This window comes from Hyaena hyaena, unplaced genomic scaffold (genome assembly GCF_003009895.1).
Source record: "Hyaena hyaena isolate Hyena2069 unplaced genomic scaffold, ASM300989v1 scaffold_598, whole genome shotgun sequence".
Classification (NCBI taxonomy): domain Eukaryota; kingdom Metazoa; phylum Chordata; class Mammalia; order Carnivora; family Hyaenidae; genus Hyaena; species Hyaena hyaena.
In genome coordinates this window covers 746,779-761,857 of record NW_024081233.1, presented here as the reverse complement: position 1 = coordinate 761,857, position 15,079 = coordinate 746,779, and the positions used below count along the sequence as shown (strand labels likewise).

The 15,079-nt window shown below is 37.6% G+C and overlaps 1 protein-coding gene across 3 annotated transcripts in view; it reads right to left on the bottom strand.

Moving 5' to 3' along the window:
• The window catches only part of AKAP11 (A-kinase anchoring protein 11), a 46,139-nt gene that overhangs the window by 15,866 nt on the left and 15,194 nt on the right, over positions 1-15,079 (bottom strand). For all 3 annotated transcript variants that reach the window (XM_039257087.1, XM_039257086.1, XM_039257088.1), the window contains 5 exons: positions 11,692-11,808; positions 8,912-8,959; positions 6,864-6,998; positions 5,265-5,529; positions 161-4,670 (listed from right to left, as the gene is read on the bottom strand). In XM_039257087.1, the coding sequence (XP_039113018.1) occupies positions 161-4,670; positions 5,265-5,529; positions 6,864-6,998; positions 8,912-8,959; positions 11,692-11,808 (5,075 nt within the window). The remainder of the gene's footprint in view (positions 1-160; positions 4,671-5,264; positions 5,530-6,863; positions 6,999-8,911; positions 8,960-11,691; positions 11,809-15,079) is intronic.

The window sequence follows — 15,079 nt, the reverse complement described above, 5'->3', positions numbered from 1 at the left end:
TGTACAGGATATGAAACAAATCACAAATGTAGTATAGAAAATTTATTGTTAACTTTGGGGTTAAAAATAATTGTACCTTTCTGAATAGGATCTAAGACTCCTATGACGGAGTTTAGCTTTTCATTTTATCGAAGAGAGCCAAAAGAAATCTGAGACTCACCTGCTAACAGCACGTCCGACATTGGTCATCGCCGACGTCATTATTTCCGTGGTAAGGCTTTCAGCAAAGCTAATGCCATCCTGTCCGATCCCGCTATCAGCCGCCAAACTGGTACTGCTCAGTTCTCTCTCTGCTTTTTCAATAGCTTCAGCAACTATCTTCTCAGCAAGCACTGTCTTCTTATCGAGACCAACATGAATTTGTGGGACATCAAGATGAAAAATTCTAGATTCCTGATAGATGTTGCTAAGTTTTGATTTAGAAGCTGGCTGACTAGTAGCAAGTGGATCGGGTCTGGAAACATGTTGAGATGAATTTCCAGTGCAATCGTGCAGTTCTTTACGGTCACAATATCTACAGGCTTGACTTATAAGAGGTGACAACTTTTCTGCATACGTGACCCTATCAGCTGCTTTTGTGGACTCAGACACATGGAAAACTGCAGATCCTAAACTGAGCTCTATAGTATCATCCACTACTTTTTTAGCATACTGTTCTATAGCTTGAACCACACTCTCTCCATAACCAAACCCATTTAAGCTGCCCATGCTGTGGTAAAATCTGTGATTTTGCAAGGAAGGCTGAAGAGTCTGAGGAAATTCTGGCTCAGTGTGCAACTTGGTATCTTCATCGTGTCCAGACGTTTCATAAAGGCAAGAATCTGTTAAGGATTTTGGCAAGCCAACTGTAGACGCGGTCAGCTCTTTTTTAACATCTCTTGTTATGCTGTGAGCAAGAGAGGCTGAAAAACTATACAGTTCAGAGCACTCATTTTTATATGTATCCGGCGTCCATTCACAAGTTTGATTTTTACAAAGGTAACCCCCACTTTTGTTACTTTGTCGTTCATTGTCTACTTCTTGGTGGTGCTCTTTATTTAAGAATATTAAGAGTTCGTTCTTGGCTGTCACCTGTGAGCTCTGCACAGGGAATATTTTGGAGCTGCACTTCCTTTTGGCTGTCTTCGCTGCTGCTTGTAATCCTGACTTAACAGATCGATAGGCAAGTCTATTGGCATACTGGTCCATTATTAACTCACTATTACCACCTTCCTGTTTCAGCACTTGGATAATGTGACCTGCATATTCGTCTGTCACGCTTTCACAGCTGGGATACTTGTATGTCAGACCAGACACGCAAAAACTTGGTGGTAATGAAAGAATGGACGGATCTACTCCTTTGGGGTTTGCTAGAGCCTCGGTATCCAACTTCTCTTCTGATCTATCACCTTGGCCACCATCAATGTAACAACTATTCCTCCTTTGCCTGAAAAGCATACAGCCTCTAACTTTTGCTATTTTCTCAGCTTCCGTAATGACTTCTGCTGCCATGTCACCTGCAAAATTGCGTAACATTTGTAAATTTTCTTCTGAGTGATTTAAAGCAGTAGGTGACCTACTTCTTTGATTCTGCACATTTAAGGAAGGGCTTTTAACCTTGGGTTCTTGAGTGACTTTATTATCTAAATGGGAAGCTGCCATTTCTGTGGCCAGAGAAATGATGTGGGTGGCTAACGATTCTGCAAACTGAACTTTCTTCCCTGAGTGCTCTGACTTCACATCCACTTCTGGATGTTCTTCATCTTCACTGCTTTCAACTTCTTCTGAAAGAGATCGCATGAGTTTCAACATGAACTCTTCTTTCTCTATAGTGTTTTGTTCGTTTTCAGACAAACTACCAACAGAGGAGTTGTGAGGTGTAGAGGGTGGTGTAGCTGGTGCAAATTCTTTAGCTAATTCCCCCTTGAGTTTTTTGGTTAACTTCTTGATATCCCATTCAGAACCAGCCTGGGATGGTACGAGAGGAGTGGATGGAGGAGTATCAGGTATCACATTTCCGTCTCTAATTTTCTGTTTATCTTCCACATGTAAACTGTCCACACAAGTAAGCATGGTAGAGGAGAAAGTATGTGAATGAGGAAAAGGGTGGTCTTGCCCAAAACACAAGGGCTCAGGTGCTGCATTATTCAAATTATGCTTCTTCACAGATTTGTCTTTAGCAACTTCCTTCAAATCAGGTTTCTGACCCCCAATTGTTGGACAAGGTTGCAGGGTCTCAAAAGAAAATCCATGAGCTATAGAAGCTTTACATTCTGGAACACAGTCCTTTCCTACTGAAAGTGAACAGTGTGGTAAGTGACCTTGAGCATCAAGAAATTTGGGGAATTTTTCCAAGGTCAACTGTGACTCTTCTCCCGGAACAGGCAAGTCTTCCTTGAGTTCAGCATTTTTATCTACGTTTGGGATCGCTGATTTGCTTTTATCGATGGAATGTTTAATAATAGACTTAGATAATCGATCAGCAAACATGTCCTTATTGCTAGCTTCGCCCTGTTGCACTGTTGCTTGATCAGAGTAGAAAGGAAGGGTTTTTCCCTTTACTGTTTTAATTACACCATCTGTTTGTTCATCAACTGTTTTTGTACCTTTGAATGATGTCATGGACTCTAAAGTCTCATTTACAATCGTATGCACCACTGCTGCAGAAAAGTTGCTAATAATCACAGGATCACTTGTTAATTTTGAAGAGCTGTGCACTTCAGTGTCTTCATTAGTTGGTTTCAAATCATTCTGGTTACCTGGACTGTGCTCTGAAGGTAAACAAATATTTCTGAGACACGCTACTTCCTCTTCTTTGTTTTTTGTGGTAGCATGCGTCTGGGTAGACTCGCCATTCAAATTACTATCATCAGATGACCGACGAGACTTTGACTGATAGATATTAGATGAAATATGATATGGGAGCAGGGCACTTCCTGCCAAGGGCACTGGTATGGAAGTAACAATTCCCGAAGTACAAAACAAGGCCTGCTGTACTGTGAATTCCTTTTTATGTTCCTGCATGGCTTTTGTCGCCGTAAGGGTCTGGTTGTTAAAAGCAGGGGAAAACATGGAGGTCTGTGTCAGAGGTGTTAAATTTCCTGCGCTCGCGTCCTTTATGTTATCTGTGGAAACACTAACTGCTGCCTTGGTTGCAAAGGTCACACCGGCTTGTGAAAGTTCGATGAACGCTTCCTGTATTACAGACTCAGACAAGTCTTTTGCGTAGGACTTCACTGCTTTGTCTTCATAGTCAAATGGCCAACACTGTGGGGATGAGGGTGTTGGAGGACAGGAAAACTGACACACTTCCATGATGCCTTCAAAAACTAGCTCTTCGGCTAGATCCGCAGCAAACCGAGCGACTGTGTTCGTGAATATCTGCTTTTTTACATACTGTAAATCCTTTAAAGCATTTGATAAAGCTTCACTCACCAAAAAATTAGCCAGACCACTAATGGCACGTTCTCTCAGTGAAAACGCACACTGCCTTCTCAGTTCGTTAAATGCCATCTGAAAAACAGAGGATGTCAATTTGATGGCCAGGTGGCACAACGCATTGGTACATGAAGAGACTCCTTTCTGTAGGTCTTTAAATGCACTGCCAAAACTTTTTTCCACAAGGTCTGAAGCAAATTTCTGAATACTATCTTTAATCATCAAGGATTTATTTTTAGATTTACTTGTTTCATCAAGGCTTCCACTGTTAAGAGCTATGGTTTTATTTCCTCCCTTCTTAACGCTATCAATGTTTGATGTTGCATTAGTACTCTGGGTATGAAGAACTGAGCCCAGAACCTCACATGAAATGCTATTTGCGTAATCCTCATAGGTGTAGTAAACAGAATCATGATTTTCATGAATCCTATCTCCACCAATATCTGTTTGGCAAAAAAATTCAGCAGGAGCACAGCTTCCAAGAGGACTAAAGGCAGAGGATCGAATAGGGCTAAACAGACCACTGTCTTCCCCTGACGCCTTCGCTGGGCGAGGTGAATCTGGGGCGTCACACAGGTTACCATACGGGGACTCTGGTTTACGAGGAGTTGGCTTTCTAACATTAGCTGGGAGAGCTGGACGCTCAAACTTGAATTTTTGAGGATTCATAGTAGTAGTTACAGAACAAGATTTTTCATGTTTGTGTCCTTTCTTTAGCGACGGCTTTCCTACCACAGGATCTTTTAGAAATGGACAAGAAGTCTCTAAAGTTTGTTCTACCTCATCAAACTGATCAAAACTATCAAAAAATTCACTTACTTCTGAGTCTGAATCCTCTATATCATCTTTCATCACAGGAATTTTAGGTAACTCAAGTTTTGCTTTTAGGCTTTTTTGATATCCTTCTTCATCCAAGAAAATAACAGGACTTGGACTTGAGCATTCGGATTCAGAGGAATAGGCAGGAGAAGAAGAAAAAAACGGTTTCTGTGTATCACTACCTTTATCTGAAGCATTAGATGATCTATAGAAACTCTTTTGGATCCAAGGCTCAGAAATTAATGTTGTGACTGAAGTTTTCACAGAAGGTAGTTCTTTATGTACCAGCATATTCATTAAGGAAGTTGAAGGTTTAGTCAATGACGTCTGCCTCCCAGAGCTAACCGGAATCCTGAAATCATGGGCTTCTGATTGGTGACCAGAAGTCTGAGAAGCAGCATCACACTGGCTCTTTAGTGCAGCAACATTTATTCCTACAGGAAAAGAATAAAGTGATCAAGTTATTCTTGAACAGAATCTTTTAAAAATTAATTCACTTCAATGGGAATAAGTAGACTTTAAGCATGAAATATTTATTTGTAACATAAATGACTTCTGCACTCTGTGGTTTACCAGAATCATCCTAAATGAATTTGAGAGCAAGTATACCTTTTACTAAAATAATTTCATTTTACCTCACACATGGGAATACCTGGATCTACAAAATGCTTAGCCTCTTACTGCGTGTGTTAGAAACACAAAAGTCGTCTCTCTGCCAGCTAACCCTCCTCAAATCTGAACCCGGGCATGGTCCAAACACTTAATGTAATGAAGTAAACAGTGCTTGAACAGTACTACCAAAATAAGAACAGAAACAGCAAAACAAAAAACCAGAGAACAGTGAACTTTAAAATCATAAGAAAAATGCCTTGCACAGTCAAAAAAACAAAAGGGTAGAATGTTTAAATTGCACCAAATTTCAAAATAAATTTCAATGGAACAAGTCAAATGAAACTGAACATTTTAAAACTGAATGTTTTAAAATTTAAAATTTCCTATTTCAAGAGAAAGGCTAGTAAAGAACAAACCATCATTAAACGGCTTTAAAGGCTCTTCTTCCTCTAAGTGCTCAAAAGCAGTGACAAAGTCATCTTCTATGGAAGACACGGACTGGTTGGTGTCGTCATCATCTTCTTGAGCAGTTTCAAGCTGGCACTTCTGATGCAAGTACGCGTCCAGGGTATATCTTATACCAGTAGCGTATTTACTTAGCAGGCTAAAGATAAAATCAATTCTGAGTCTTGGTAACGTAGGCGATACTCTCATGACACAGAGCATTCCAGAATGATGGCTCTTGGGGAAGATGAAAGATGAAAAACAAGTTTAATTTCAAAATGTATTATCCATACAAAGCATATTATTTGAAAAGTGAAGCCTAGAAATAACATCATCTCAGGAAAAAAAAGAAATGTGTGAATCCTGAAAGGCTTCCTGACCGTTCAATTCTCTTTGTCATCCTTTCTCTGCAACATTTCTCACTTCCCAATCTCTTTTTCTCCCAGTCTTTCTCTCATCCGGCATTCAAATCCACCTCTTCTACCTCCTTAAATGTTATAGAACTTACTACCTTTGCCCTTGGCAATTAAGTTTTCCTATAGGACTGTACAGCCCTGGGGGTTCCCTTGTTCATTAACCCAGCTCACCAACTATACGCTGTAAACTGCCTGAGGGCAGGAACCAAGTTCTATTTTTGTATCCCATTTTCCAGTAGCTTCCAGCTTGGTACCACCTCCTCTCCTATTATAAAGAATCTTCCCTTCCTTTTACCTAAATATCCCTTGTATTACAATTTACCCTAATGTTTACAGCTTTGATCAGGAATAGAAGTCATCAGATTTTTTCCATAATTATTGTCTTAACACAAATATTGACAAATGACTAATTGAAAAAGGTGGAGACTAAATAGCTAATCATCTCTTGTAATCCTTGCAAATAAAACAAAGTAAACATAAATGAAGACTATAATTAAGGAAAATGTGGCAAGCAGTTCTACTGTTAATCTGTAGACCTCAAAATGAACACAGTATTCTTTTATACTTGGAATAAGTAACCCAAATTGTAAACCTACTAATTCAATTTTTAGAAAGTGAAAAATGCAAAGCATTTTTCTTTGATGTATTATCAACAAAATAATACTCAGTATAGAACTGAAAGCTGAAGGTTATAAAACTATCTGTCTGAAATGGTGATATTTTATTTACAAATAAAGAACACGTCTTCCAATGTCCACTTTACACTGAATTTTTTTAACCTGAAAACAAGTTACAGTATATTCTCTAAAACACAGTATTTATATAAATTTGGAACTGGTCATAAAGGGGGGGAAAGGTAGAAGAAATTCAAGAAATCCAGAAATGTATTTTGTAAAAAAAAAAATTAATATATTTGCATTATCATTTAGGGAACTTCACGCATGAAAAAACTAATTTAAATCTATGGCCAAAATTATTTGATCCCCTTCAGTAATTTCAAAGCTTCATGAGTTATGTTTCTTATAAATCATATTTCCTTGAGATCGCATAAAAAAAAAAAAAAACTCCAAGCATTTAAAAGTTTAACACTGTCCATCAAACATCATTATAAAATTTGCTCTGAAAAACTCACTAGAAATGATACATAAAAGTTACCTGATTTAGAGGACCATTGTTTCTATCTGCTGATTTATTTATATCCTTCATACAAATAATTTCATTTTCGTTTAGACTGCAGAAGTGCAGTGAATTCAGAAGATCTGGAAGTTCCAAAGAAACTGCAGCTAAATCCTAATTTAAAACAATAATACAATAAATAATACTTTAAAAACAATTTTCTTAAAGTTTACTTACTTATTTTGAGGGACAGGAGAAGGAGGGGCAGGGAGGGGGGGCATGAAGAAGGGGCAGAGACGGGGGAGAGAGAGAGAATCCCAAGCAGGCTTCATAACCATCAGCACAGAGCCTGACACCGGTCTCAAACTCACGAACCGTGAGATCATGACCAGAGCCTAAGCCAGATGCTTAACCAACTGGGCCACCCATGTGTCCCCATACTTTTGTTAAGATTCCTGTAATGAGGGCTTTGTCTGAAAATCATAAGGTCCACTGGTGAATATAATTTCCAGTTCAAAATAGTTAACATAGGTAGTTTATCATAAACAATTTTTTAACTTAAAAATAAAATGTACTAAAATATTTTGATACTTGCTATTTCTATAGCCTTTTTAAGTACTGATATCAAGCTATAAAGCATTTTTCATGGTACTTCCTACATCCATGACAGTTAGGCTTTTAATAGTTTTTAGCTGCAAATGTCAACCTGCAATCTTCAGGTTAACCATGGAATTTTCCTACATATAGGGATTCCTCCCAATACAATGTACTTCTTGGAGCTTAAATTTTATACTTGTAAAATACAAATCTATTTTTCTTCCTTTCCTCTCCAACGTATTCTATTAGACTTAACTGAAAATTGTATAAAGATACAAAGAAAATAGATTTTTATTATTTTACTTGTTTGTATTTTTTATGTAAATATTTTACCCAGTGAAAGAATTATTAATGTCTTTGACCCCTCAAAGAGTACTTTCCTTTATGAACATGGCTTCATCAGTAACTCTTAAGGAGGAAGTAGAGTAAGAGAGAAATACTTTAGAACACTTCTCTTTTCAAAGCCCTATGTTCTCAGGAATATATCCTCTCTTGTGCTTTCTGTCTAAACTATTTCTATCAGGGGCACCTGGGTGGCTCAGTCAGTTAAGTGTCCAACTCTTGATTTCAGCTCAGATCATGATCGCACAGTTGGTGAGTTTGAGCCCTCCATTAGGGCTGACAGTGTGGAGCCTGCTAGGGATTCTCTCTCTCTTCCCCTCCCCCACACATGTGCGCGTGCACGCACACACACGCGCGCGCTCTCTCTCTCTCTCAAAATAAATAAACTTTAAGTAATTAAATAAAAATTATTTCCTTCAGGCAAGGGCACTATCAAAACACACAGCAGAATTTTCATTCATTACCACCTGATATGCATTAGTCATAAAGAAGTGAACTGTATTACCTCTTCTGTTAGGAGACACTTCACTACCACAAAAGGAAACACGTGGCAATCACAAATATTAAGCAGCTGCATAAGGTATAAAAAAAAAAAGGGTGCCTACCACATCCACAAGAGCTTCAACCCTCTTCATGTAACCGTGAAACTTTCCTTTGCTGATCATAATCTCAACTACCAGTCTCTCTAAATACCTGCCTAAATCAGGCTAAAATTTTTGCTTTAGTTAATCATTATTTTTACAAACTTCACTTTCTAAATTTAACACTATCTCAATTAAAAATACAAAAACCTGATGAGGTCAGATTTTAAGACCATCCAAATTAACAAACAAGTCTTACTCTCTTCATTATGCACAGAATGGAAGGAAAGTTCGCCTGCAGCTGGCAGGCTTCTCAGATAAACCACACTTGTGGTCTCCTAACCTAAAGCTGCTCTCTGTAACAAGAACACTCTGAAAATGCTAGAAGGGAAAATGTCCAAAACACACTCAAGAGCTGACTGCAAAATGTCATCTTTTAGCTTCAAACAGGAATGATAACAGAAGAATTTAATGTACATTTTGGGCGAATAAGGCAAATTTCATGATCTCAAAACCTGTTCCAAATAATCTCTCAGGATCTTTTCCAGTTCAATGAATCGACCATACCTGTATGTGAGCAGCATCTGTTTCTTCATTAAAACCTAGAAACGTAACCTGAATAAAAAAGGAGTAAATCTCCATTAATTTCAAGTTTTTAAGTCTTATCTCAATTAGATTATTGACAGAGCTGAGAAATAGAAAAAAAAAAGCACATAAAATGTTAAAATGCTGGCTGCTACATACAAATGTTGAATCATTATGTAGTATACCTGAAACTGATATGCCACGGGTCAATTATACCTCAATTAAAAATAAAAACATTTTTTAAATGCTGACAGTCTTGGATAAAATGATTACAATTTTCAAAGATCACCACAAAGCTTTTTAACCAAAGATGTGGCTCCATAACGCGGTTCTTCAACCTTCCCCACGTCCACTCCTTTAGCAAATGCAATCAGTTCTACTCCACGAACCCATCTCCCATATATCCACGTCTCTCCATGCCCCTGCCACCACTTCTCTGCACGACTGTCCTGTCCCACCTGGTCTCAGTAGTGACGTCACCTCCTTGTCAAAACCCTTCCATGCCTCCCACTGCAAAGTCCTAACTGAGGCCCCACGGCTCTGGGTTAGCTGGCGCCTTCAACCTTTCCTCACTTACATTCATACACATAGGTCCCCTTTCTGGGTCCGGGACATGCTAAGGGCTTTGCGGTAATGCTCCTCAACCTGGATCACTGCTCCTCAGACACTTCCATGCCTTGCTCCTCCTCCTTCTTCAAGCTCCAACTTAAATGTCACCCCCTCAGAGAGGCCTTCCCTGGGTAGGCCTCCGAAACTCCTTCCTGACTCCCTGTGATATTATCACTTCTTTCCTTCAACACCTGTATATACAGATTTCTCTGCAGAAGTTTATATAAATTAAATTTCTAAAGAATATCTAATGGCATGAGAAAATGTCACATTAAGTAAAAAGGACAAGTTATAGAAAAAATGATACAGGTATGTATACAATTTCAACCTTATTTTTAAAAACATATGCATAAAAAATAGTACTGGAAGGCAATACACCAAGTAAAAGCAGTGATTAACTCTAGATGATAGGATTATAAATGTTATTTTTTTTTTTTACTTTTTTTCCACCATGCTTTCCTTTCCCCTAATTCATAAGATTCATTATAGGCATTCTTTTTCATGATTTCAGTATCTCTTAATTTTCTATAAACATTATATACTACTTTTGTAACCCCCCCAAAAGTATTATTTTTAAAATTTATATTATCTTTATGTCTTTAACATCATAGGAAGAAAACTTTCTATCTGAAGACAAAATGGCACACTATCTACTAAACAAGTACTGTGACTAAAAATATGAAATACTTAATAGCAATATGGATAATCAATTCTCAAGAATTATGGGAAAGTAGCACAGTTAAAACAGAAAGCAACACTCAATGTACTTTTGATCTCTTTCTGATGAGTCACAACCATGTCACAACACTGTATTACCCCGGGACCCTTATCCTGACATGGTTATTACTTCCCACAGTGTTACAGTTAATTCTAGGGTTCTAGGTACACTGTTCAGCTCCAAGAGCCAGTCTCCTCATCTATAAAACTTAAAGCAATACAACTCCTCTTCCAAGGTCGGGAGGGTCAATAAGACGATGTGGAGGAAACTGCACACTCTGTTAACAAAGAGACACTTAAAAACAAGCTTCCTTTCTTCAAAAAAATACTTTGAGCTATGCACACCCTCAAGTGAGACAGAAATTGCTTCCCTTCTTTCAAATTTCCTTTTATTGGATATAAAAGAGAAAATAAGCTGACATGGGGTTTTGAAGATGCCAGTAGTTTTATATTTCCCATTGATCAAGGAAGGCCTCGCCAAGGAATGTGGGCTCGGAAAGGCACTACGTCAGCAGCTGGTGAAAACTGAGGGCAGAAGGACACAGGAGACCTGTCACACTTGGCAACAACTGAGGAGATTAAGGGTGGCTTGGCTTCACTAAGTAAACCGGAAGGGATAACAAACAAGATAACAGGCATGAGGCACAGAAATCAGCAGACGCAAACAGGAAAGGCTCGGGTCGGAGAACACTACAGGCCTAAACGGTATGCTCATCAGCCTGTGGAACTAGCTCAAATATAGTCCAAGGAGTATGGAAGAAAAGCATTCCCCAAAATAAGAAAATCCAGATTTTTTTATTAGATCCTTGGTTTCAAAAAAAATTTTTTTTTAACTAACATACTTCTCAGTTTTGTGCTTGAATAACCTAATACCTTACTTCTCTCACCTGGTAACATGAATGTGTTGATTGACTATAGCTATATTGCAAGAAAAAATTTACTATTTTTCACAGTAATAAATCCAAACAAAGATGGAAACATGGATGTAGGTGAGCAAGTAGTAAGTATATCTAATTTCAAAATAAATGTATCACTACTTTTTCATTTTGTATCAAAGTGCTGAATTTAAATAACCAAGAAAACTAACAATAGCCAAAAAAATGAATATAAGAAAATAGTATATATTTCATGTTTCAGAGTAGAAAACCTTAATATTAAAGTATCAATTACTGAATATAGCAGGAATCATCTAAGATAGTGCTGTTTGCCCGATGAGGGATCAACCATGCCTGTGCACTCAATTAAACGTGATTATAATACACTAAGACAAGTATGTTAGCAGATATTTAAAACAGGGACTTCTCATACATGAATTAATATGTAGAGATTTTTAAGCAATTTAAAAATAGATAATGCAGCTTTACAAAGAAGCATGAGAATACATGAAAATACACTGTGTTTTATTAGGAAAAGACATAGAGAGGATTATGTCAAACCTCAGTCAAACTGGCATGTTCATCCTGCCTTAAACAGTCCTCTGCTGATACACTGCATAGTTCCTTCTCACTCTGTAATAAAGACTTGACCGACTGGAACACATCTTCACTGAAGCTCTGAAAATAAAAGATACTCTTAATTTAGTTAATTCTTAGACAAAGTAAAAGATCCCAGAGATAGTCTACTTTTAAATGTATAGTCACTAACTCTCCAATTAATATTCATTTGATACTTATGGATATCTACAGAATTCAATTCAGCTCAAAACACACACACCATAGCCCAGGCATTCAACCTACTAGAAGCTCATGAGGCCCTCACACTATGTACATTTACACCTATCCTACACTAAAATCCAACAGACTACATACCTGATTTCCAAGTCATTGGCAGAACAGAAGCAACAATTTATATAAGGAGTGAGATGATGTGGAAACTATAATAAGGCATGCTAACAAAAGTGATTACTCTCATAACAAAGCTGGAGATAGAAAAAAAGAGAATAATCTGAACCAAGGCTTTTCAGGGTCTTAATGCAGCAAGATGGTAAAATGAGGTAAGGCTTTCTAGATTTGGTAGAACAGTCACAGTGCAAAGGAACAGATGGAGGAAAAAGTTACATAAAGAAAATAAGGAGTATGACAGTCAGACATAAAGAGAACAATTTCCTTCTACCACATTCTCCTTCCACTGATTTGCTGATCAGCTCTTCTATCAGAACTGTCCTTACTCTCTAATCTTCCCCTGTAGAAATCCTACCCAGTCCAAAACCTATAACGATTTTCCCACCCCTTAGTTATAATAAATCACTTCACTCAAAGACTCTACTGTATTGTCTGCACATTGAGATCATTAAGTCTGTATCACAACATATCACCATTACTGTTTTTACATATACTGGTCTTTCCTACCATTAAACTAAATTATTAAGGTCACAGACTATATTTTATTCCATGTTTCCTCAAATTTCAGTACCTCACATACTATATGAACTCAATAAATGTTTGCTAGTTGTAATAAATTAGAAATTAGTGGAAATATTTGCGTTGAGAGATACACATAATATGGAAACAAAGCAGTTAAGAAAAAAATGTAATGTTAAATTTGAATACGAATTATCAATATGAATTCATGATTCTTTAAACACATGTACTACATTTTTCCATTAAAAGATCACAGATGCAGGGCGCCTGTGTGGCTCAGTCGTTTAAGGGTCTGACTCTTGGTTTCAGCTCAAGTAATGGTCTCGCAGATTTGTGGGTTCCAGCCCCACATTGGGCTCTGTGCTGGCAGTGAGGAGCCTGCTTGAGATTCTCTCTCTTCTCTCTCTCTGCCCCTCCCCAACTTGTGCTGTCTCTCTCTAAATAAATAAATTAATTAAAGAAAAAGAAAAAAGATCACAGAAGCAATGACTCTCAGTAGTAATAAGCATGGCCAGCACCCAGAGTTTGGTTTCTAAATACCATTTGCCAATAAAAGAACTAGAGCTCCTTGGGAAAATGGCTGGTTCCAAGCTGGAGGGAGAGAACGTATGATGTGTGAATGGAACATCTTAATTGTGAGAGAAAGCAGTGAAGATCTCAGGAACTAAATGAGTCATTTCAAAAGAACACAGAAGCAACAGGCGAAGGGGATAAAGAGCACACTTACTGTGATATGCACTGAGTGATGTACAGAACTGTTAAATCACTAAATTGTGTACTTGAAATATAACACTGTATGTTACTTTTTAGTTCCAGTATATGTACATACATACACTGTATGTATATACACTGGAATTAAAAAAGAAAATAGAAGCCAACTTGAAGGAATTCCTACTGGCCAAATTTGGGCATCAAAAAAATAAAAATGGTTAATGGATTATAACAACTAGATTTTTTTTAAAACTTTATGAATCCATTAAAAGAGATGAAAGGATGGGGGTCTGGGGAAAACATTTCTATATACAAGAATGCTGGATAACAAATATGGAAAGAATAACAAAATTTAAAAATGTCATTTGTAACTCCCGACGTAAGCAGTGATTTAGGGAAAGATTATCAATGTATCCTAATCACTGGGCTAAAAGATACTAGAGAACAAGATACTCTCTCTCAGCATCATCCTACAGATTACTTAACTGTACTAATTACAAAGGATATTGGAGATATCTGGTGATACTGGGGAGGGGAGGACCAAAGAGACAAAACACCTGAATAAGTGTGAACCTTGACTGGATCCTAGATGAAGAACAAAGTAAGAGTATCAAGGATATTTGAGACAATTAGGGAAATTTGTAATATGGACTGCATGTTAGATGATGCTACTTAATTAATAGTTTTCTGAGGGGCTCTAATGATGCTGACGTTCTTAAGAGATGCTTGCAGCCTACTCTCACATGGTTCCAAAAGGGAAGTACGTTTGTATGTGCACGTGTGTTCATACACACACACAGATAGAATGGGTATGGCAAAATGTTAACAGAGGGTGAACCTAAGTGAAGAGCACGTATAGTGTTTATTGTTCAGGGTTTTTTTTTTCTCAACTTTTCTGTGGGCTTAAAAATATTCTATGGGGCACCTGGGTGGCTCAGTCAGTTAAGCATCTAACTCTTGATTTTGGCTCAGGTCATGATCTTGTGGTTTGTGAGATCGAGGCCTACACTGGGTCTACACTGGCAGTGTAGAGCCTGCTTGGGATTTTCTCTCTCTCTCTCTCTCTCCCTGCTCTTCACCCCCACTCTCTCTCTCTCTCAAAATAAATGAAAATAAACTTTAAAAAATATATTCTAAATTTTAAATGATTTTGTTTTCATTAATGAGTGGAGGTTTTCAGGCTAACATACAAACAACTCAAAAAAAGGAAAAAATCTGAAATCTGAACCTGAACTACTGAAACAAATTCATGACACTGAAGGGGCAATGGGCACTCCTAGTACCCAGGGTACTTGGTTTCTAAATTCTATTCAGGGTTCTTTGGAAAAATAGCCAATTTTGGGTCTGAGGAAGGGTAAGTAGATGGTGAAACTGGGTCAACCTGTTATACTAGAAAGTAGCGAAGCAATCAAAGAATTAAGAGCCTGAGACAAAAGGACATAGGCACCAGCCTAGAGGGGCTCCCAAGGACCAAGTTTGAGATCCTCTGAGCAACTTAAATTTATAAATGACTATAAATAAAAGATTGGAAAATATAGAATTTTTAAATCCATGAGTCCAGAGCAATACAAATGAATGAGTGGATTAATGAGTGAATGAATGAAAATAAAGTCCATTGCATATTCCACCAAATCATTAATCTGAAAATTGGTAATTCAAGGGCATTTACCATGCTTTATAGGAAATACTGTAGTTCCTTTAACCTTAATGAGAGAAAGCTTTTCTTTAAGAATTCTAACTAATTGGGGCGCCT